Below are 24,022 nucleotides of genomic sequence, written 5' to 3' on the forward strand. Positions count from 1 at the left end.
GCATGGGCAGCTTGGTTGCCTCTTTGCCTTGAAAGCCAAACCCTGAACCTCAGCCTTTTGTCAGAAGTGAAATTCTCAAAGTGAGACGTGTCTGACATGTCCAAGAGCACCGCTTTGGGGGTTTGTAGCTTAAATAAAAGAGAAAGGGTCTGAGCAGCTGGAGATTTGTTTTCCAAATTAACTCATCATGAGTCACTGAGGCTCTCAGAACCAAATACCAATTTCATCCTGGCAGCCTGGGTTGTTAAACTCAGAGGCTGTTTTAGCATTGGCTTAACAGGGTTATACCTCTGAGCATCTCTCTGTAAATATCTCATCTGTGGGAGGTCTTCTATTTGTTCTTTTGCTGGATTGCTTGAAATCTCTGAGAGATTTGTGAGGCTGAAGGACGTAACAGAATTGCTTCTGGCCCTAGGACTGACTAATTCAGTGCTAGGAAAAGTGTAATGAGTGTTTTATGGTAGGAAAACAGTGTTTGTTGTTAACAAGAGTGACTGTGTGCCATGCAAAAGACCTGAGGCAACAAGAAGTTGGTTAGTGGATTGTGCCTCTCTTTTTGCTGTCCCTGGGGTGAGCTCAGTCAGTTCCAGCTGAGCAGGTTTGAGCCACTTTCTGTCTTTGTCCCACATTATCTGACAGCTTCCCTGGCAAGCAGGGAGCCTGGCATGGCCAGTGCTGAATCCCAGGAAGTGCTCTGGCTGGTTGAACCTCTGTGGAAGTGATTTTCATAAATGGAGCAGTTTGTGTTGAGCTGAGAAAAGATCATTTAATTGAAGACTCTGTAACTGCAATGCCTCAATTTGGCACTTGCCATCCTTTACCAGTTCACAAAGAACAAGAAGACAAATGTTCTGGTCTTAAATGACTGAACCTGTCACGAGTAACTCTGTCTTGCTTCAGTGATGCTTTGGTTTCTGGCATCAGCATGGTGCACTGGCTGCCTCCTGGAGCCATTTCCAGCAGCAAATATATTTCAGATGTGCCCTCTTTTGTTTTATAGCACTGTGTCCGAGCTCACTGTAGCTTATATTTTACATTGTGCTCATAATTTACATTGCATCTGAATGGGGGACTAAAAACACACACAAATATTTCCTGGTGAAGGAGGACGTGCAGCTCTGCCTTGTTTGAGGTACAGCCAGCTAAGCCCAGGATTGAAAACCAGGCACTTCATGCTCTCCTGTTGCATTAATTCAAACTCACACAGGTGAGCCTGTTCAAGAACTAAGTGAATGTAAACTGCTCCAGCTTTGCCACTGCAGCACAAATATTTGTCACTAAATCTCCTTCTGTGAGCAATTCAGCAGCCTCCAGGGCAGTCTGATTGTTCAGAGGCTTTCCATCAATTTCAGTTGGTCTAGGGATGGAGGGAAGGGGAGCAAAACTAATAACCAAGGATGAAATGACAGTTTGAATATTGGATTTTTTTTTCCAGTGGATCCTGTTCACTTGCTTGAATTGATTCTTGTCAAAGGGAGCTCCTTGTGTTATCAAGACAAATTGTTGCACACAGCTTTGGAAAAACACAAACCTCCTGTTTCATAGAGGGATTGCAGGGGGATAAACCATGCAATGGACAGAATTAACTTCTTGGTTTTATATAGTTGTTAATGTGTGTGTATATATATTCCCTATATGTGTTAAATTAAATGTGTTTCCTGCTCAGGAGTATCAGATGCCTGCGGAATATTATCCACTGGAACTTGATCACCACGTTCATCCTGAGGAATGTGATGTGGTTTCTGCTTCAAATGATAGATCACAACATCCATGAAAGCAATGAAGTGAGTGCTGGGAGGTAACAGGAGTTTGTGATGCCCTGGAGTTTGTGGTGCTGAGTTTCTCTGTATAAATATCTCAAGGGACACTTATCCAGTGCTCAGGGTGACTTCCATGCATCCCTTCATGTTAATGTCAGCTGGGCACTCGTTCTTGGTTAGCTTTTCAGATGGAACAATTGACATCTGAACTTCAATCCCATACCAAATAGAAAAATCATTAGTGCCTAGATAAAGAAGATGTCCATGCATAAATCTCTTCTATTATTCATCCAGACGCTCCTTTGAGAAACTTCGATTCTAATTTGGAGAAAAATCTATTCCAATAGGTTCTGTTAGTTCAGTGTTTGCTCTTCTGTGTTTCTGGCATTCTCACACTCCAGAAGATGGGGTTTTATGAGCTTTATGGTCAGCAGTTTCATGCTGTGTGACTTGCTCTCATGGCAATGCTGCAAATCTTAATAGAGATTTTTACAGTCATTTAGGAAAAGTCTGCTGGAGACAGGCACTCAATTACCTTTCAAAATGTGAGCACAAAGGGACAATGAAAATATAAACCTGCAAATATAAGGACAGATCATCACATGCCCCAGTTTTCATTAACTCCTCTTTTCTCTGCTGAGCATTGCAGCCTTTTTGGGAAATGTGCTTTACACAGGCTTGGTGATAACTTTGTTATGTGATTGTGGGATAAGGCAGTCAAAATAACACCACCAAAATGAATGAGAACAACATCTTTTATTCCAGCTATTGATATGATCTCTTCTGTGCTGATCAGTGGAGATTGAATAACACAGATAGAGAAGCACCAAGGACTCGATGTGGAAATATTTTGCATTAAGTTTATAATGTTTAAAAAAATCAAGAAGGGGAATTGGTGAAGTTATCTGGAGCCCAATGGTGAATACATGTGGGGATCAAGAATCCTCAGTCAAATAAACAGAAAGGTGTAAATTACTGAGTTCTGCAAATTTGGTTTATTACTCAATATTAATAAATCCACAAAGGACTTGCTCAAAATTGATTTTATTCTGGTCTCCTATGGAAATCATGCAGGGGGGATCTCACCACCATTGTTTGTATTTGTCTGTATCTGTCCCAGAATCTTCCCAATCCACAGGCCAGTTCCTCTCAGTTCTAACACAGGAACAACAGACTTGGATATAATTATTTTTTGCAATCCCTGTAAAAATGGGAAGAAGGAAAGGGAAAGGGAAAGGGAAAGGGAAAGGGAAAGGGAAAGGGAAAGGGAAAGGGAAAGGGAAAGGGAAAGGGAAAGGAACTTAATTTGGTTTAAACAAAATTTTGGAAGCAAAATGTTTCATCTTCTTCTGGGTTGTTTTGAGTTTTAATCCAATTTTAAGGGTAAAGCCAAACTAAATTTCAAATATTAATGAAATAATACAGAAATGAAAGCTTTAAAACATCCAAAAGAGTTCTTCTTTTTATTTTCATTCAATAAACAGAAGTGACCACAATTTGGAAATAGGCTGCCGTTTTGTAACTGTGTTTCTTGCCCAATAAATTCTTAATCCTCAGAATTTTACTGGGCTTGGTGATGCTGCTCTGTTGGCTGCCTGTAGACCATCAATACCTCATGCATATGAAGGCTAAAATAAAATTAACTGAGGGTAAAAGTTGCAGATACTTCTGCAGAGTTAATTAACGGCTGGAGAATGGTGAGACACAATGACCAAAATCAGTGCTAGCAGTGAACTCAGGAAGTCAGAGTTGTGCTTCAGGAAATGCACTCAATGTCTGCTTGGTGAGAAAGTTTTCCCAGACTGAGGTGAGCAGCACTGTGGAATTTACCCTCAGTTCCCTGTGATTTATTGCTGGGATGTTCCCACCTGGAGCTCACTGTGCTTCCCACAGCTCTGCTCTCACTCACAGCCATTCTGAGGAAATCCCTTCACTGATAAACCAAAAATTTCTGTGGAGGTTTCTGCAGAATTCAGAGGTGACCTGTGGCGTGGTGTGACTTGCAGAATGAAGCACCAATGGCAAGAACAGGGGGAGTAAAGTGGCTGATAAAAACATGCCTTTAAAGTTGTTTTTCTAACTATGTGGTGCTCCTTCCCCTCAGTGGAAGTGAAGCAAGACTGTGACATTGACACAGATCGTCTGTGGCCAAGTGACCTGCTCCTCATGGAGGCTTGTTCGGGTGCCTGAATTTTCCAGACAGGTTTAGATACAAGAGATCCTGAATGTTGTGGGCAAAGCAGCCTCAGCAGAAGCTCACAGACACAGCTGGGAGTTCTACCAGCACCTAAAATATTGTAATTGCAAGTCACAGGATAAATCTGCATCTTGTGAGTGAATCCTAACACTGATTTTTTAAGGGAGCAACAACATACAGAATCTCTTCAGTGTTCTCCCCACGATTTTAAAATATTCTTTTCTGTTTCCTTTCCAGCCCTGGTGTCGATGTATTACCACTGTCTACAATTATTTTGTGGTGACCAACTTCTTCTGGATGTTTGTGGAAGGCTGCTACTTACACACTGCTATAGTGATGACTTACTCCACAGACAAGCTGAGGAAATGGGTCTTTCTCTTCATAGGATGGTGTAAGTACCCTTTGTGGTTAAAATGGTGTTCTGTGGTACCCAGTTTTAAAGTGTTAAAAACAACAGTGGCAAGAATAAATAATACAAATCCCACTGGGGTGAAATCAGGGCCACTCAGTCTGAACAGACTCTTTTAAGTGAGGAGCTGACTTGAAAAAAAAAAAAAGCCTTATTATTTGCCAGTCCAGCTTTACAGCTGTCTTTTGGACTGCTGAGGGATTTGTTCCTAGAAAACAGCCTTTAACAAAGAGTCACACATCATCTCTGTGCTGTCCTTGGGGTACTCAAAGGCTCAGCTGTGGTAAAGCTGCCTTTGGGATGCTGTGGTCACTTATGGTCTCTGAGGTCAAAAAGGGATGTGGAAAAACTGGAGATCCTCCAGCAGAAGCTGAAAATGTGATCAGAATCTAGAGGACACGAGCTGTGTGTGAGGCTGAAGGAGCTGAGCTTCTCTAATCTGGCAGATGAGGAGGGATCTGTTTGGTACCAGGAGTGATTTGAAAGATAATTACAAAGATGATGGAGCTAAATTCTTCTTGGTAATAGCAGATATTGTAAGAAGGGACATCCCCAAACTTCAGACTGGGAGGTTCTGGTTGGATGTTAAAACAAAATGTGCCAAAAGATGGTGCAACACTGGAACATTTGACTTAAAAGCTGTGAAACCTCTGCCCTTGGGGATATTGAAAATTCAGCCAGGCTAAGCCCTGTCTGAGGTGGGTGAGTGTTGATAGCTCTGCACAGAGCAGGAAATTTGGGCAAACACCTTCAGAGATCCTTCCCAACCAACATCTCCATGTTTTGAACTTGGCCAGGAGATGTTTGGCAGAACCAGCCCCATGCAGGCAGCTTGTTCCACTTGAATGAAAATCTGAGGTCAAACACAACTAGTGAATCTGGCAGGTCTTTTCTGCTGAAGGAAGAAAGGTGGAAAAAAGTCACCAGTATTTTCTTTTGTGAAAGCAGAATGACATTTTGTTCAGAAATGCCTCTGCCTCTCTGCAGAAGTAATTGAATTGCAGTTCTGAAGGCAGAAACAGCCTTCGAAACAAAATATGTCATTCAATACAAAATCAAATGGGAAGAAAGAGGAGTCGTAGTAGAAAAAAAATGTTTATGTGGGGAACTGATTGAATTTTTTCCCCAACAGTTTTCAATTCTCTTAGCAAACTGGAAAATCAGTGGCTTACACAGCTCTCACAAACCCACAGAGTGGTTTATCCCTGGTATTTTCCCTTCCTACCTCTGTCAGAGCACTCTGTGTCTCTCATTACTAATGTACGAGTGGTGGGAGCTGAATATACCTTCCCACCCACCTTTTGGGTGCTTTCTGGCTCTTGCTCTGCCTCCCTATACATATTTTTTACCAGTCTCCTTCTCAAATCCCTGTTCTTCACAAGGAAAAGTAAAATGTTTTCCTTCAGCAGAGAGAATATGGCTCCATTTTCTCTGTCCATTCCTCACAAGAACATGGGGACATGAGTGCACCAGACCCTTGGAGTCAGTGGTGAACAGGATGAAAGACAACACAGTCACCTGAAGGGCACAGGAGCCACCAGGGGTGGTGGGACAGGAGATCAGAGCTGCTGTCCTCTTTGCTGAGGTTAAAGATGACCCCTCAGCAACTCAGTCCCATCTCTTCTGTGTCATGGTTCTCTTTCCATCTCTTTAAAGCCTCCATTTCCCACAGGAGAGGCAGCCAATTAAAAGGCTGTGTTAGAGACAAATCCAGCTCTGCTCCTCCAGGAGGGTTTAAGTGACATTATCTCCCACTGGGATAGCAGCAGGTGCTTGTGAGAGTCTCTGGATCTGGGCTCTGTCCATGCACTCCCCTTAGAGCAGCAGTGGGTTATGAACCTGGAGTTTGGAAGGAGGAATGGAGCTGGGGAGGCTGGACTTGTTTGGGTTTTCCTGAGGTGAGAGCTTAAAGGGGGAATGGAGAGGGAAAACTCTCCCATTCTGACATCTGTCCAAGTCCTTGCCTGAGTCTGAGTCAAAAAGTTCCATTTACTCCTCCTCCCTTCCAGTCTCCTCCACCAGCAAATCCCCTTCAAAGCAGCTGGTTTGGGAAGCCTAACAAAAACAATTGTTAGGGAGTGCAATGATGTCTCTAAAGATAAAAGTAGCTGGATCCCTCAGAAAGAGGAAAAAAAAATTCTGATACTGCAAGATATCAAGATACTCTTTCTCATAACTCTGTTTCATAGGGTAAGACTGAACTCAAAAAAATTGTTGGAAGTTTTGAAAATGGGCTTCATCCAAAGACCCCAGTTAAGTTTACAAGCTTCTTGGAGCCTGGGAAATAAAAACCTAAACATCTACCTCCCAGTACTCTCTTTTAAGATTTTGCTGTATAAGCTGCAGGAAAATGAAAAAGGACCAAAATTGTATTAAAACAGCCAAAACTGTTCTGGTCACTTCTGTGGAAATATAAGTATATATGTGTGTGTTGGTTAATATTTTTTATTAACTTTTCTTACTGCTACTAAAATTCTGTTGAGATTATCTTTTTTTCATATTTTTAAATTAAAAGGTCTTAGCAATTGTGATGTCTCAAGCAGACCACTTGTATTTAGAGTCTCCCAGTTCATTAACTAAGACTCTCCTCGCACAAATCTGAATTAATTTTGGTACCATGAATCCATCCATCCATCCATCCATCCATCCATCCATCCATGATTAACTCCTGGGGTTTTTTTTGCTCCTGCAGGTATTCCCTGTCCAATCATCATTGCCTGGGCCATTGGCAAGCTGTATTATGAAAATGAACAGTAAGTGATGATCATATTTGTGTTTGTGTGGCTCTCTAAATAAATAAGGAAATGAATACACATCCAAGCCATATCCCAGGTCACATATTCCTGCTTCCACTGGCTGTGCATTTCCTTTTTTCTCAGTTTGAGGGGCAGATCCCTGCTCAGCCATGCCCATTCCCTGCCTGTCCTGCCTGATTTCTTACAGATGGGCTTGGAGAGCTCATAGAGATCATTTTCTGCACAGTGAGGCAACTAGAAGTGGTACTGTGGCAAATATCCTGTCTGGGTTTTATCAGTTCTTTAGCAAAATATGGCAACTCTGGGAAAAAAAGTACTGTTAAACCCCAATTAAAAAAAACCCACACAAATTTTTAAGAATTATTGCAGTAATTTCATTGATGGGCAGTTGTTAAAGGGAAGAACATTAGTAAGATGTAATTAACAATAGTGATAAAAGCAGTGGTGGGTTTGGTTATATAAAGAACTATCAGAGAACCCTGAAGAATATTAAGTAGTGCTATTGAATAGAAATGTATTTACATATCTGAGTCTCATCACCACTGTCTTCCTAAATTGTCCTTTTCAATATTCAGGGAGTGTTTGTTTATTCTTCCAGAGGTAAAAAAAGAATAAAAAGTAGCTAAATGGCTTTTATTTCACTCAGATGCACCAAATAATTGTCAGTGATGCACCAAGTAATTGTCAGTGATTTAGGTTTCTCTTTTTTGTTTTAAAGAAATTATTTTATTGCAGAAACAATAGCTGTGCTGGATTTAAAGTAAGACTTCAGATGATTGGCAGAACAGTTTGCAATATCTCAGCGAAAGGTCCCAGTTTGACTCTAAATATGAAATATTGCAAATCAAATGCAGACATTTATAATGTCTCTGGCAAAATAACTGTCTCCTCTCAGTGTTGCTTACCAGATTTAATTAGAAATATTTAGATGACAGTGTAACAGATCTGGTTTACAGCTTAATGAGATGAACACAGACCTAAAAAAGTTTCTTGTTTTGTTTTTTTCTCCACTACCTACAAAAGGAGCCTGGAGCACCAACTCCCCTGCAGAGTGCTGTGTTGTAGAGTCTGTCTTTGGCCACAGCCTTGTTTCCTCAGAGTGTGTGGAAGTAAATCCACATTAGTTTTTCACTCAGCACAACCTTGGTCTAATACTGAACTTCAGATAATAAATTTCAGCATTTTGCTCTCCCAGCTAAGCAACATTTCAATTCCAAACAACAACAAAAGCAGCCTTTGCCCTGGAACCTCATTTGTGCTCTTCCAGCTCTGTTCCAAATTCTTTGCTGACTTTTTCTAGCCCACCAAGTTCTGCCACATGCCTCAGTCTGCTTCTTATTAGTCCTTCTGCTAGAGCAGCCAGCTTCCCAAGAACTCTTGTTTCTCTTAGTTCTCTGAGTGTCAGGCAATAAAATATAGCTCTCCCAAAATGCCTTTCAAAATCTTCTCTCAAATGTAAGTCTTGAAAGTTCTGGAGAAATTTGTTTCCTTCCCTGGCATTTCTTGTAATTATTTTATCTTCATATCTTTCCAGCTACATTAAAAAAAATAAAATTCAAAAACCCAGTTTCATTCATTTAAGGCTGCCCTGGGGATTCTTCTTGGATGGTAACTTGGCTGGAGGAAGTACCTTATTCCAAGTCTTGCTCTCATGCCCAAATTTTGGAAGATGAGTTGCAAAATTATTGATTCACACTAATTTGCAGCCAGTGCATCAGGGAACAGCAGACGTGTTTCATATTTCTAAAACATTCAAAGCTCCCTCATTCATTTGGAACTTGAAGGATGTAGGAATTGAGGCAAGAAAAGGCAAATAATTGTGTGGTACTGAACTGTGTTCTGATTCCAGCTGCGTTTCTCCTCACTCCTGTCCACTCACAGCATCTTGCAACGGGCAACCAGCTCCTCCTGTTTTAGCAAACAGCACATTTTGTTGGGAGGCTTTGAGGGTGTGATGTGATCCATAAAAATCCCATTTGAACCAGAGCTTTCCTAATCCCAGCTCATTTCCCCTGGACTCACAAGGTTCTGTCTTACAGACTGCAACCTCTTGGAGACAATACCTATTACATTTTGCTGCTTGGAAAAGTGCAAATCTGGCTCCATGGTCTCCTTAGCTCAGGAATTATTCTTGTTTCCATGTCTCCAGTGGCACTAAATTATCTGTTTGACAAAGCAAACATGGGGAAGGCATAACTTGTATAGATTTTATTACCACATAACATATTGTTATGTGGTATCCAGGGAAGAAACCTCTCAGACCCTTGAACTCCAAAACCTACTTCCTAAGGGATCTGGAGCTCCAATGATCTAAACCTTAAGGAATTATGAATGCAAAGTTGTCTTTGCTTGGTGGAATTCTGGCTCCAGACCACGTGGCTGTATCTGTAACACTAAATTAGCTGGGCCTGGATTAATTCCTGGGGCTCAACTTCCAAATAGCCTGGAATAATTCACACCCACATTATTAAACCTTCTTGGCCTCCAAAATCAGGGGAGCTGCAGTTTGTGGACTATTGGGAATGTCCTCTGGCTCCTACCAGCTCCAGAGCTGTTCCCCAGGAATAGTTTTGGACTTGGTTAGTTTTTGGCCTGGACCAAAACTACCCCAAGGAAAATGTAATGGTGTGAGCTCAGACTTGAGCCCAGTTTGTCATTCATTTACCAACATGAACAAAACAGATTTATTACTCTCATGAAGTGAGTGTCACTGTGGGTTGCTGTGAAATCACAGGGTTAGTCTGTTGTGTAACACAGCAGGGAAACAAACACTTGGAATTGATGAAGTGAAAGTCACATGTGACACATCAGGCTCTCTGCTGCTCTGAGGCCACTCAGTTTATCTGGGATTTCACTTCACCTGAATCCATTTCCCAGTCCATTTTGGATTGTCACCCAAGCAGTCTTGGAAAGTGATGTTGGAGCAGGAATTTGGTGGCTTCAAATGATGGCTCTGTTTTGTTTGCTGGCTTTAATGGCCACAGAATCATCAAGGCTGGAAAAGAGCTCTCAGATCGTGGAGCCACTCACCCAACAGTGCCAGCTTCTCCACTCACCCCTGCCCACTTCTGCATGGTTTTGCACTCTTTCAGGAATGGTGGCTCCACCAGTGGAGTCCCCAGTGGTCTCCAGATTCATTCAAAGCCAATGGGTTGACTCTTTATTAATTCAGTGTTTTATTTAGACAGTATTTCCATGCAACTTGAGCCATTTGCTTTTTAGTAACAGCCCTTACTTTGTGCAATGTGTCTCTGGGCACTGCAGTGGATAATTAGTTTTTTTCTATTACACAGAATATTCCTTTAATCCCTTTCTCAGACATCTGCATCCTCCTTATAGCAGGTTCTCACATTTCTTGGAATTATTTACATAGGCAATAGCCAAAAGCACAGAGGGAACATGAATGTTCTAAAGGGAGGGGGAAATGGGGCTCAGATCTGTGTCCAACAGCAGGTGATTTATAGCAGAAAACTCAATTCTTGCTGATTATTTATATAGAATTAAACAATGCAGTGAATAAAGGAACACCTCTCTATAGTGCCTTTCATACTACAACTTAAAAGAATTGAATTTAACTTTATAAATTTTCTTACTTGTTTTGTTTTTTACAGGTGCTGGTTTGGAAAAGAGCCTGGGAAATATATAGATTACATCTATCAAGGGCCAGTGATTCTTGTTCTCCTGGTAAGTGTTCATGTGGGTGGGAGGACACTGCCACCTCCCACTGAGAGGAAATTTCATCTGTGATGTTCCACTTCTGCTTTTACATGAAATAAGACACAAACAAGACCAAACATCTTCAGGTGTGCTCTGAAGTGGCCACAGTAGACAACACTGCAAGGATTGAAATTATTTGGTGTGGGCTGTTTCCTTGGGTTTGGGCCATTCTTTCCTCCTCCCTCTGCAGTGCTGTTTACCTTTGTGCAGCGTTTTGAGATGTGGGAAGGAAAAAATGTTCCAAACCAGGAGGTGCATTACAATATCTGCTCATCCACTTGGGGTTCTTCACAGCTGTAGAAATTCTGTCACACGTATTATTTAGAAAAATGTAATAATGATAGTCAGGAGCTGCATCTCCTTGCACAGCCATCTCCATTTTCCACATCACCATCACTGCTGCGTGTTTGTTTTTAGATTTCCTGTTGTGAAGTTTCCTTCCCAGTGCTGCCCACGCTCACCAGGCTGTTTATCTGTTTACCCAACACTCCATCTCCTGTGCCAACCAAGAGTAGGCAGAGGGAGAAGGAAACTCATTCATAACCCATTTTGAGCCTTCAGCTGAAGCACAGTGGTGCTTTCCTAGGGAAAAAAAAACCAAAAATGGGTGTGGATGGAAAGTATTAGTTAGCTATTAGTAAGGACAAAGGTGAAAAAAGTGATTCTACTCTTCCAGGCAGATGTCCTAGCAGGGAATTTCCAGGGCTCAGTGGGTTCCCCTCTCCTGGGAACCAAGACTTGCTGTAGCTGTCCCTTGTGTCACTCCAGCCCCCACGGGGAAGGAGCAAATGCTCCAGAAAAAGCACCACTGGCAGCTTGCTCAAGGCTAAGGAGCCTCATGTTCTCATCTCAGTGCCCTGCTCATGGGATTCAGCAGGAAAAGGGTTTCTGTGATGCCCAGAAAGCTGATGTGTGTGTGGCCTGAGAGCAGGAGATTTCATTTCTGTGTTAATTGTGAAGATATAGCCAAAGGAGCATAACCTGTGCACCTGAAAAGAGAAAAAAAGAAAAGACATAATAGAAGTGTATTTTAATGTAAAAATTCTTTATGTTCTAAGGAGAGAAATAGCAGTTGGTGTGATACACAAAATATAATGTGTTGCTGAGGGAGCCATCACAAAATCAGAAACAGCCTCAGAGTAAATTGACTCACTGATACAGAGACTCACTCACAAATAAATCATATTTAGACAACACAAGGTAGGAAATTTGTGAGACTTGGGGCAGTTGAGTTTCACATGATTGCTTAGAAATCTGCGACTGTGAATTTACCATAACCCCTTTACTCCACAGGATCTGGAAAATCCTTGGGTAGCATCTCTGACAGATACCATAGGTATCTTAGAGTCATGAAAACAGCCTTTTTCTCGCCAGAACAGCACTTCAAATATTTAAAGACCCCCAAAGAGACCCAGAAAATGGAGGTACAGCTGGGGGCTGCCTCTTTCTATACAGGTCATTCTGTCTGTCTCTAATTTGGAGCAGCCTTGAGACGTCTCTAAACTGCCAGTGCCTGAGCAGCCCAGACCTGACCCTGAGAATTGAACCTTCCTACCTTGCCCTGCCTGCACTGGAGCTCTAATTAAAACACTAAAGAGATAACAGCAGTAATTGCACTGTGGAGTGGAAAGCAGCTGATAGAATTTAGAGAAGGAGCAGAGGGTAAACCCTTCCTCCCCTCACTTTAGGGTTGTTCCCCTCAAAAACCACAGCTGGGGAAGGAAAACAAAAATCTGAAGGGCAAATCTGAACACTCCTGTTAGAACACACTTCTGACTCCTAAAATCTTCTCTCCCCCCTTTTTTTTTTTTTTAATTTGAACTGTCAGTTCACTTTTGGAGTGTTTCTAATTAAAACACACAACCCCCAGTGTCTTAAAGCCACTTGACATGCTCATTTTTTGATCCTTATGTGAATAAATTTGAATTGTATGGAACGATTGAAGCATCACTTGCTGTTATTGGAGTCACTGACCCTTTCAAGGGTGCTGTGAGAAGTGCTGGGCTAAGAGCACTGAAATTTGACATCTGCCATGTGCTCAGGGCAGCACAGCCAACATCAACACAGCCCTCAGATGTGATTATGTCTCTGCTTTAGCACAGACGGGGAAAAAGTGCTGCTTTCCTCTTCCCTCCAGTGAACAGTGGTCACCACAAGTGGAAAACACAGAGATTTCAAAACCAGGACAGCTCTGTGACCTCTTTCAGTCACAGCTCATGAGTTGGGTTTGAACTGATGAAGAATTGAGGTGGAGCTGCAGCAACGTTTTATGGAAGAATATACAGGACAGGGCATAGGCCTGATGGGGCAAGGGGGAATGGCTTTGATGATGGAAGGTAGATTTAGATGGGATATTGGGAAGAAATTCCTTCCTGGAGGGTGATGAGGTCCTGGCACAGGTTTCCCAGAGAAGCTGTGGCTGCCCCTGGATCCCTGGAAGTGTCCAAGGCCAGGCTGGACAGGGCTTGGAGCAACCTGAGATGGTGGAAGGTGTCCCTGCCATGGCAAGGGGTAGAGCTGGATGATCTTTAATGCCCTTTCCATCCCAAACCATTCCATCCCAATTCCATGGGGTTCTCATTCCATCCCAATTCTGTGAGAGAACTATCCCAGGACTCTGCAGGCAAGGTGAAGAGACATGAATGTTACAAGAAGAAATTAATGTTAATTCCAAAAGAGGACTAACACTGAAAGCGGAAAGTCTAAATACTCCATGAAATTCCAGTTCCTGTGCACCTGTGAGGCTCCACCTGGAGCAGTTCAAATTGGCTTCACCCACCTGAGTGAAGAGCCAAAGGCTCAGTTTCCAGCTCAGATGAGCTTTAGACACATCTTTGTGTATTCCAGAAGCATCATCACACTGCTATACCAGTGGCAACATGATTAGAGTGCTCTTGTGAAATAACCCAAGTTCCAGAGGGATAAAATCTGCTCCTAAAGATGCAGAGCCTGTTTAAAGGATTTTCTTTCTTAAGGATTTTTTTCTGTCAAAAATTATTCCCCCTGGTTTCTGTTTCTCATTTTCTTGCCCCTGTGCACTGAGCTGCTGCAGTACAGGATGGTGTAACACAAGGAACAGGTCCTGCAGGAGCTCTGAGCCTCACTGGGAAATAAAGATTGGCCTGAACAAAGCCCTTTGATGATGGCAGCAATCCTCAAAACCATCTTTAGATCACATTATTGTGTTGTATCTTGGGTACAAAAACTTGGAACAATGCAGTCGAATTGTTTGATTTTCTGCTTGTCTGTAGAAGGAGCTTGGAGACTGACTTGGGCTGAAAATAGGGAAACAATTTCAGAGACAGTTTCAGAAAGAAAAGGAAACTGAGTATAAGTGCTGATTCTGTATATTGGGCAAGAAACCTGTATTTTTATTGACGAAAAATCTGAGGGAGAAAATGTAGGTAATCATCCTTTTTTGCTTCATTCCTGAATGGATTTTGGCTTGAGCATATCCTATAAGAGATCTAGTCACTCAGCACATTGGATGCTTTGAAATTTAATTTCTGGTAGCACTAGAAAAACACACTCTATTGGGTATTTTCTCTTCAAATTAGTGCATTGGGGTTTTTTAATTCTGATCTGTTTTCTCAGTCATACACATAACTGAGTTTTAATCACACACCGCTCTCTGCAGCTAAAGAAGGGGCAAAGGGTTGGAAATACATATCAGAGAAGTGAATTCCATCCTGATTTTACTGAGAAAAATACATTTCTTATGTTCAAATTTAAATGTAAACCCTGCCAAAGAACTGGTGAACCATAAAACACAGCAGGGTCAGAGGACAAAGCCCAGAAAAAAAGGCACCAGAGGCAGTTATACCTGAGCTGCTTTTTTTCCTGTTTGTTCTGCTGTGAATTGACCCCAGCTGTGAACTGCTTGCAATATTTCTAAGATTGCATAAATTTGTAATTTTTCAAACTGGCAGATCAATTTTTTTCCCCCAAACCTTTCAGTCAGCGTTAATAGATTTTTTGTTGTTGTTGTTATTCTTCTCTTATGCTTAAGAACCAAACAGTTTTGCAGCCTCCGGGGTTTTTGTGTCTGGTTGGAAATAAATCACCACAACCAATTAGCTGCTGGCATGAGTTGGTGTATGAGCTGGTGGGAAGATCTGAAGTTCACTTCTTCCTCTGCCTTCATCAGCTATTTCACTTTAAATAAGTCAGATTGCTGCTCAAAGCTCAGTTTCTCCAGCTATAAAGCAACCTTAATGATTATCTATCTAAAAATTATCTATTTAAAAATTGCCTTCCCTTGCTTTAAGACTCCTGGGCGACAAGTAGAGGAGTTGAGTGTCCTTATTTCAGTGTGGAATTCTGCTCAGGAGAGAAAACCATATGTACCCAAGTGGTGTTTATGATGTGCTGATCATTAAAGATGTGGTATTTTTGTGGTGGCAAGATCAAAGCTTGCCCCAGTAATCAAGGTGTGACCACACAAATAGGATTTTACAGCAGCATCCTCTTGCCTGATTTATGTTCTCTTACTTCTCAGTAATTCCAGACATTTTTTTGTTTCCTTTCTTCCGCTGGGAGCTGAGATGAGGTTTTCAGGCAGCCAGTGAGTGTAATTCCAGCATTTCTTTTGTGAATGAAAACTCCCAGAGCTCATAACTTTCCACGTAAAGCTGAGATTGTTTGTCTCCCCAGTGGTGTTACCTTTACATCAGGTGATTTCCTGTGCCACATTACTGCCTGATCACTCAGTGCTGGCAGTCCCTGGACAGCTCTTTGCAATCAGCCTTGATTTTTGCTGTTCTGAACAGTTTGATGCCACTAAAAATCTCTCAGCCTTTTCTTCATTCCCTTTTAGAGATCACTGAGATCTGTGTGAAACAGCACAGATCTGCTGGTTGCTTCTTTCCACTGAGAAATCAGACTAATATATGTATATGTGCGTATATATATATATATATATATATATATATGTGGATGTGGGGGTGTGTGTATATATATGTTATATATATATATATACACTATATATATATATATAGTGTGCATATATATATATAAATACACACACACATATCTTTATCTCTAGATCCATATCTATCTATAGATACAGATATAGATATAGATATATATAGATATAGATATAGATATAGATATAGATATAGATAGATATAAATATAGATATAGATATAGACATAGATAGATATAGATATAGAAATAGATATAGATAGATATGCATACACTCCTGTCCTTTTTCCCTTGTATTTTTATGCACAGTGCTCTTCCCTCCAAACCTCCAGCAGCCAAATTTCTGTGGGAACCTTTGGAGCAATTTGAATTCCTTTCAGAAACCTGAGTAAACTTTCCACTGGATCTCCCTTGTGCTTGTGCTGACTCTTTCAGAGGAATTCACAAACCGTGTAATTCTTCCCTTCCTCCATTTGTATTTCTACAAATGCTCTTCTTTACAAAGAATTTCTCCAGCCCACCTTCAGGTTATGGGATATTTCAGTGTCTATATGTAGCAACCATTGGTTGATGCTCTGGAAGGCAATGACAGGAAGAAATTTGCAGTAAAGATCTGAGTTTGATCAGTTTTTCCAAACCAAGGCTGTGGAAAGATAGGGTGTTCTTTAAGTATGCCACATCAGAGAGTGGAGGTGTTTCAGCTTATTAACAAAATCAGCTGATTTATTGACAAAAAGGAAGTTTTCATAAGTGAGAGTTTCCTTCCACTATCCCAGGTTGCCCCAAGCCCTGTCCAGCCTGGCCTTGGACACTTCCAGGGATCCAGGGGCAGCCACAGCTTCTCTGGGCACCCTGTGCCAGGGCCTGCCCACCCTCACAGGAAAGAATTTCCTCCTAATATTTATTCTAAACCTGCTCTATTTCACTTGGAAGCCATTTCTCTCTTCCTTTCTTTTGATGTCATGCTCTATTTAGAACATCACAGTCCACATTGCTGAAGTTCCTTTCTTCTGATCTTCTAAAACAGCCACAAAACTTTGCTCTCTTGTCATTTTATATATAGAAGCATCTCACCTGTGTGTGTAGCAATAAGCACTTCATTTATGGTTTGGGGTTTTTTTGCTGAAAAGTATTCCCTAGTGCTGTGCAAGCATCTCCCTTTCTGATATAATTGTTGTTCTGAATGTTTTCTTAGTTTCTGCTAACTCTTTTCAGCTTTCTGCTTACACTTCTGCATTGCTCTGTTTAGAGACCGAGATATTATTATTATTATTATTATTATATTGACTTTTTTCATTTACCCTTCTTCTTCCTATCTGAATGGCTCATGTTTTTTTCAAACACTGATTAAATTTTTCCTATTGATTTTTTAAAATTCCTTTTTCTCTAAAGATGAGCAAGTTCTTCCACTGCTGCACGTTTGCAGTTCATGACCTCTTGACATCCCTGAGTTCTTCTTGCAAGACTTCTATCATAATTTCTGCTGTTTTTCAAGCAGGCTGTCCTAGCTGCACAGGGGACAAAGATCATGTGCTAATTTGTTTACAGTCAATCCAGAATTTATCTCCAATTTTGCCATCTTTGCTATTCCTGTCTTCCTGCTGTTTACATTTTGTAGCTGGGGAGTCAGTAGTGTCCAACAAGGTGTCCAATAGCATGTAAAATCTACAAATTTTCTGAAATTTCTGCTCCTGTTTGTGAAATGTTCATTCTTCTTAATCACATCTCGTTATTCCTGATTGTCCATAAAAGTATTTTCCAGCACTTTGCCCAAAGGACTCATTGTGGTGCCTGTGACCTTTGAAAAGGAAACTTTGGTGATAAAAGGCCCTGCCTGAGGATCAGAACAATTAAAAGAAGGCATTAATAAACTGGCAGAGTGTTGATCTGAGGTCAGGATGCCAACATCTAGTGATCCCACTAAAATGACTGCTCTGATCCCAGTTTGGGTTACTTAACCCTGAGGTGATTTTACCACATTGCATAAGAACACAAAATCTAAATAGAATAATTTTTACAGTTCCTGGGAGTGCAGAGGAACAAACATTCTAGGAAGCAGAGGAGCACAAGATTTCTGTGAAGCATAAAATACAAAGCCGAGCAGAAAATGAGCAAAATAAAAGCCATTTGTCCATTGAATTCTCAAAAGAGACAGAGAAGAGCTTAATGACTTCCCTTTTAAACTCCTGGGTTTGGGAAAAACTGCAAAGAAACCTTCAGAGTCAACATTCTCTCCTTTGTGCATTTTGGCTATTTCATCTTGCTAAGGGAGATAAATTTCCTCTCAAATGGAGTTTAGTTTTCACGGAAGAAAAATTTTATGCCCAAAATAATTCACTGGAAAGTTTCTTTTGGTTCAGAAGAGTTTCTGGGTTTGTGTGTGTTCAGGATATAATTGAACAGTGCCAAAACAGATGGCCCAAGAGCTTTTTGGATGACTGGCTTATAACTCCATTTTGGGGGTCTGAATTTTCATCTCAATTTAGAAATGGGAAAACGAAACTTCTGAAGTCCTGGCAAGATATGGAAACTTTTTCTTTCCCATCTGTAGTTGGAAAGGGTCTTATTCCAGCAATAATAATATTCTTAGCATGGCACAAATAGAGGAGAAGAAGAAATATGTCATTTTATTCTGTCTTCAAGGATTCTATCCATAAATATCAAGGTAAAAATCCTTAGTTATGTTTTCCATTAGGAAGCAGAAAACACCGATAAACAGAAATAAATGAAAATATAAAATGAGCCTAAAGAGAAATAAAAAGGATGCACTGCCTGTCATCATTACCTCTCTTAAATGACCTTTCCTCAGTCTCCATTTATGGATTTGATGTGTGGGTTTTGCTAGAGCTGCCCAGCTCTGAGAAATTAGTCTGTTGACATAGAGCTCAAATAATAACAAAAAAGTCCTTGACGAATAATTGTGTACTTTGCTCAATGCAGCACTGAGGCTCTTTTCTAGGAAAACTCACTTTGCAGTGTTGTGAGATTTCTCTTCCTTTGAAACACTGCTGTCTACACAAGGAACAAACACCAGAGGCTTCATCTCCTTTGCCTGTAAATCAGGCTCAATCTGCTAGTCACTAGGACTGTGTGGATTCTCTCCAGCTGAGAAAATAGCTCCATTTTCATTTCCAAACCTTCAGCAGCCTGTTCCCTGCTTGACTCCCAGATTGTGTCCTCTTTCCTGAGCAAACTCCAGCCATCAGGCCCAGCGAGGACAAATGGACAATTAAAACCCCATCTGATTATGCACTGAAAATTGATCTTCAAATCAGACCTCTTTGAGTGCTGCTAAAAGGTCCTACTGAGCCAAATGTCTTTCTGAAATGGAGTGGGTTTTTTGGTTTTTTTGTTTTTAAGAAATCATTAAAAGTGAGCTCACTGAAATGGGCTTCTAGTGGGCAAAACCAAAAATAAGTATTTTGATGTGACCACATTTTCAGCTTTTCCCTTGGAATTTTTTGCTTTCTAAGCCCTGCTTAGGGGTGACCCTATCCAAGTCTTAAAGATCTCTCAGAGAAACCTTAATAGAGACAAAATGTTGGTGCCTCAAAACATTTTTAAGCTTTCCTAGACTGTAATGTGACAGAACCTCAGTGGATACAACCACATTCATTCTGTTGAAGCTCATGTGGGAAGTCCTGGACAACCTGAAGATTTGTGTGGGCAGCTGGTTCAAGTCCAAACCTTATTAGTTCAAAAACATTTAAAATACGTCAAATGAACCACTGTTGAAAAGTTCCCATTTCTTTCCAGTGAATATAAATAGATCCTGGGATGACCAACTGCTTAATCTAACAAGAAATTATTCCAATCCAGCTCAGTTCCTTATGTTCTTACTCTTCTTATCCTCAGTCTCAGATGGAATTGCTTTATAGGTAAGGTCAAGTCACTTGGCTTTTCTCTATTAGGTACTAAATCTAGAATGGGGAAGAATAAGTTATTCCTTTTCCTGGAGAAAGTGTGGGATGAAGCCAGCAGCAGGAGCTGTGTGTGTTACAGAGCTGCACTCATGTCCTGTTCTGCTGCAGCCACAGCTGGACAGAGAAACCTGTGAGGAAATGGAAAACCAAGCCTTGAAGGATACATTATTCAAACATTCTAAAGCCAGAAGGAGCTGTGAATTATTTTTTAACTTCATTTTATACACAAAAAAGCCACAGGGTTCTCCTGACTCGCTGGTCCTCTGCATCCAAGCCTTCACTGCTTAGGCACACAGGAGACCCATTTTCCCAGTACTTTCCATCCAGCTCAGGATACTCTTCTTCCACCTGTCCCATTCACCAGCTCTTTAAAAAAAATATAATCCACCCATAGACTTCAGCTATACAGAGGTGCCTCAAGTGCTGCTCTGGTCTGGGCTTGGGCAGCTGAACTCGGAGAATGAAAAATGGATTTTTATAGAATAAGAGTGTACCTGGTGAAATAAATCCCAAGATTTTCAGCTAGCAATTCTCCTTCTGGACTGATGAATTACGCTGCTGCAATTGAATTTCAGAGAAGGCCAAAATCCTTAATTTTCTGATGCAGACTGTGGCAATTTGAATTTCCAGTTCAGATGGCAGGATGCTCTCACATCGGAGTAAGACTCGTGAAACTTGAAATGCCTTCTTCAGCCCAGTTCATCCTGTTAATGCCATGTGATTAGTCCTGCTGATATTTGGAATTTGCTCTTGCCTAGGAGTCTATAATTCAGTCTGGCCCTTTCCATCATGATTGCAAAACTGGCACATTTTGGATTGGTGCACTTTTTGCACCCTTGGTAGAAATAACCCAAACATGGCTCGGAGCTGATGAAAAACCTCAAGACTTGGCAGCAAAATTTCAGGGGTGGGAGTTTTCTTTCTTGGGTGAAGGACACCTTGATTCATCTCCCCTTGAGCAGACACTGCCTGAACATTTCACTTTCTCTTCCTGAAGAACAGTGCAGTCACCAGTGTGAGGAGTTTAAAATTCAACTCAAACCACTGACATGGAGCTGCTTCTGTCTCTGATAAATAAAGCGTGAACCGGTTGACTTCAAGCTCTTAATATGACAAACCCAATTCTAACAAGAGCAAACACACAAGCTGCACTGTTTTATTTACTTGTTCTACTCCCTAGGGCCTTGCCCTGCTAGGAAAATAATTTCCAAAAACGTCATGTTAACTCCTAGAGCAGCGTTGCTGTAGCTCACATAAAAAGTGTTTCATGTACACAATTCCCAGTGCTGCCAGTCTCCCAAGGTCTGCTCAGGTGCTTTATTGCTCCATTTGCTCTGAACCATGTTACAGGAGCCACAGGCAATGCTCTGATGGATGCCAAGGGATGTAAACATTGAAATATACCCCACAACGTGGAAAAAAAAAAAGAGCATATTTTGAGAACACCTTTAAATTGTCAGCTCTGCCACAGTGTTTGTAAATAGTTGGATGTCAATCACAGAACTGTTCCATTCATGAGCTCCACAATGCCAGGAGCCCTGAAACCCTGGAAATGTTTAAATATCTTCTCCCAAGCTGTGTTGGCACCTCAGCAATTGTGGGGTTCTGACAACTTTGGGACAGACCTGTGTCTTGTAAGCTGCCCTACTTCATGCACTGAAATCAACTCAAAACCTCCTCCTAGGAGCCAAATCCTTCCACTGATCACAGTCTGCAAATCAATCTTCTCTCCACTTTGGTTTTTTCCAAAATTTCCTGTTTACATTGTGTAAGAAACTCGCTAGCAGATGCTACAACAGCAGTAATTAGAGCTAATCTCAATTCTCAGTGGTGAGGCTGCAGCACAAATAATAATTAGCCAGCTCAGCAGATTGGAAAGGGGCATGGCATATCCATCACTCACCTTTAATTCCTTGTTGCGCCCAGAAAAGGAGAAAAGGGAGTAAAAACAAACTCCTAAGGCAAATAATGATGTACTCCATTTTGACTGCTGGTTTGGAAACATTAATAGCTGTTGGAAGTTTGCTGGATAATCTGGTATTTCTAGTAAACTTCTGAGTCTGTTGCAATCAATAGTAAAGCCAAAAGGCTGGTTTCAGTCAGATCAAAAATACAAAATGTGCCTTTTAGAGTGTATCACATCCTTTAAGCCATTATTTGACTCACTGGTTGTATATTTTTCCCCTCTCTCCTCCTTCTTTTGCAGATAAATTTTGTATTTCTGTTTAACATCGTTAGGATTTTAATGACGAAGCTGAGAGCTTCAACCACTTCAGAAACAATACAGTACAGGTAAGTCAGCCTGGGATTCCTGCTGCTCTGGTGTTCACAAAGCACTGCCTTGGTTGTCCTGTCTTTGTTCTATATTTGTCCTTCCAGGTGTCACTATTGATGAAGTTCATGAATTAGGCACACAGTATTTATCTGTGCAGGCTCTCCATAAAAGCTTGTCTGCATTTTTTGTGTCTCCTGCATTTCACTTTATGCCTCCCCGTGCCCCAACACACATGTAAAATTGCCCCATTTCAATGAAATCTGAAGGATGAGGACAAACTGAAATGAGAGAACAAATTTACCAATTTCTCTGTGTACACAAGTATAAATATAATGAGTGCTGCACCCAGCTCTGGGATCCCAGCACAGGAAAGAGCTGGAGCTGCTGGAGAGAGTCCAGAGGAGGCACCAGGAGGATCAGAGGGATGGAGCAGCTCTGCTGGGAGGAAAGGCTGGGAGAGTTGTGATTGTTCATCCTGGAGAAGCTTTGGGGTGATCCTATTCTGACCTGAAAGGAGCCTGCAAGGAAGAGGGAGAGAGAGCCTGGAGTGACAGGACAAGGGGGAGTGGCTTCAAACTGACAGAGAGTAGGTTTAGATGGGATTTTGGGAAGAAATTCTTCCCTGAGAGGGTGGTGAGGAATGGATTTCTCAGAGAAGCTGTGGCTGCCTCTGGATCCCTGGAAGTGTCCAAGGCCAGGGTGGACAGAGCTGGGAGCCACCTAGGGTAGTGGAGGTGTCCCTGCCATGGCAGGGAGTGGAATAAAATGATCTTTAAGGAGGTATTTAATGCTCCATTTAAAGTGTAGGGGATGGGGATGAAGAGTAATTGTGCCAAAAATTAGTGTAACTGCTCACTGGGCTGCCTCACAGAACTGACCCTAAACTGATCATCACCTTTATTTGGGGTAGATCAGTTCCCATACCCAGCATAACCCCACAAGCACAAGGATGGCAGAAATGCAAAATGAGGAATGTTTATCCCAGGACAGCAGAGGGAAGGTGGCCTGGAACCTTCAGACACCAGGGTGGGCTTAGATCAGCCTGAACAATCTAAAAGCAAATTCTCAGAGACCAGGAGATGCTGAGTGCACTTCTCTTACCATCTGCAGTGTCTTGCAAGGTATTTGGAGGACTTGTGGACTGGCAGGTCCTTGCAGTGGGAAATAGCACAGCTTTTGTGGAGTGAGATCAGTCACTCTAACTCATTCGTGGATCAAACCTCAGCATATCACACTGAGTTCCATCTTGATGTTCTCAAATCAGGCTGCTCTTGACTTTGGAGGCAGTTTTGCTGCAATAATGGGCTTTGTTGTTTTGTCTGATTCCTTCCTTTTAGTCCTGTCTGGGTTTTGGGACAAAGCTGAAGTTAGTCCAGTGGTGTGATGTTCAGACCCTTCTCTGCACATTTCCTCAGAAACGAAGGGAAAAATACTCTCTTTTCATGCTCAAACCTCATGCTGTAAAACTAAAACTAGCCTGAAAGAGCCCTGATTCGAATCTCAGCACATTTTTATCCCTTCTGCAGCTTGCAGGGGAGCATTAGAGATATTAGAGTCAATCTCCAGCAACTGCCATCGTTCTTGAACAGATGACAATGATCTTGTCCTTGCAGGCTCTGTGAGGGAATTGTCTTTTTCACAGCCTAAATGGAAAGCCTTAGAATTACAGCAAAGCCTGGGGCAAGCCTTGATTTTCTAAAGCAGAGTAGTGCAAACCTTTGCAAAGCAGGTATTAAATCATGTGGCAGCTGGTTTGTTCAGGCTGTCACTTCATCCTGACACTGGCAGTGGTTTTGTGCTCCCCTGCCTGTCTTTATCTACCTGTTAAGGCATTATGCAGAGATTTAGACAGATTTAGCCAAATTGCAGCCTTTGTGTTTGCAGCGTCTGGTACAATGCCATGCTGTTCCTAGCTGACACCCCAAGACACTGTTGTAGCACCAATAATGAGGATTATCCCCTAATAATTCTGTTAATAATCACTGGTGCTTCCTTGTGCACCACCTGCTTTGTGATTTGGGATTTCTAAGGCAGCCCTGAGCAGTTCAGCTGGGTGTGCAGG

The 24,022-nt window shown here is 41.6% G+C and overlaps 1 protein-coding gene across 2 annotated transcripts in view; it reads left to right on the forward strand.

The window, feature by feature from the left end:
* The window catches only part of CRHR2 (corticotropin releasing hormone receptor 2), a 133,122-nt gene that overhangs the window by 89,291 nt on the left and 19,809 nt on the right, over window positions 1-24,022 (forward strand). For both annotated transcript variants that reach the window (XM_085050158.1, XM_085050160.1), the window contains 5 exons: window positions 1,667-1,784; window positions 4,195-4,348; window positions 7,059-7,119; window positions 10,734-10,806; window positions 21,892-21,977. In XM_085050158.1, coding sequence (XP_084906284.1) covers window positions 1,667-1,784; window positions 4,195-4,348; window positions 7,059-7,119; window positions 10,734-10,806; window positions 21,892-21,977 — 492 coding nt within the window. The remainder of the gene's footprint in view (window positions 1-1,666; window positions 1,785-4,194; window positions 4,349-7,058; window positions 7,120-10,733; window positions 10,807-21,891; window positions 21,978-24,022) is intronic.

This window comes from Lichenostomus cassidix, chromosome 2 (assembly GCF_008360975.1).
Source record: "Lichenostomus cassidix isolate B80296 chromosome 2, HeHo_3.0, whole genome shotgun sequence".
NCBI lineage: Eukaryota > Metazoa > Chordata > Aves > Passeriformes > Meliphagidae > Lichenostomus > Lichenostomus cassidix.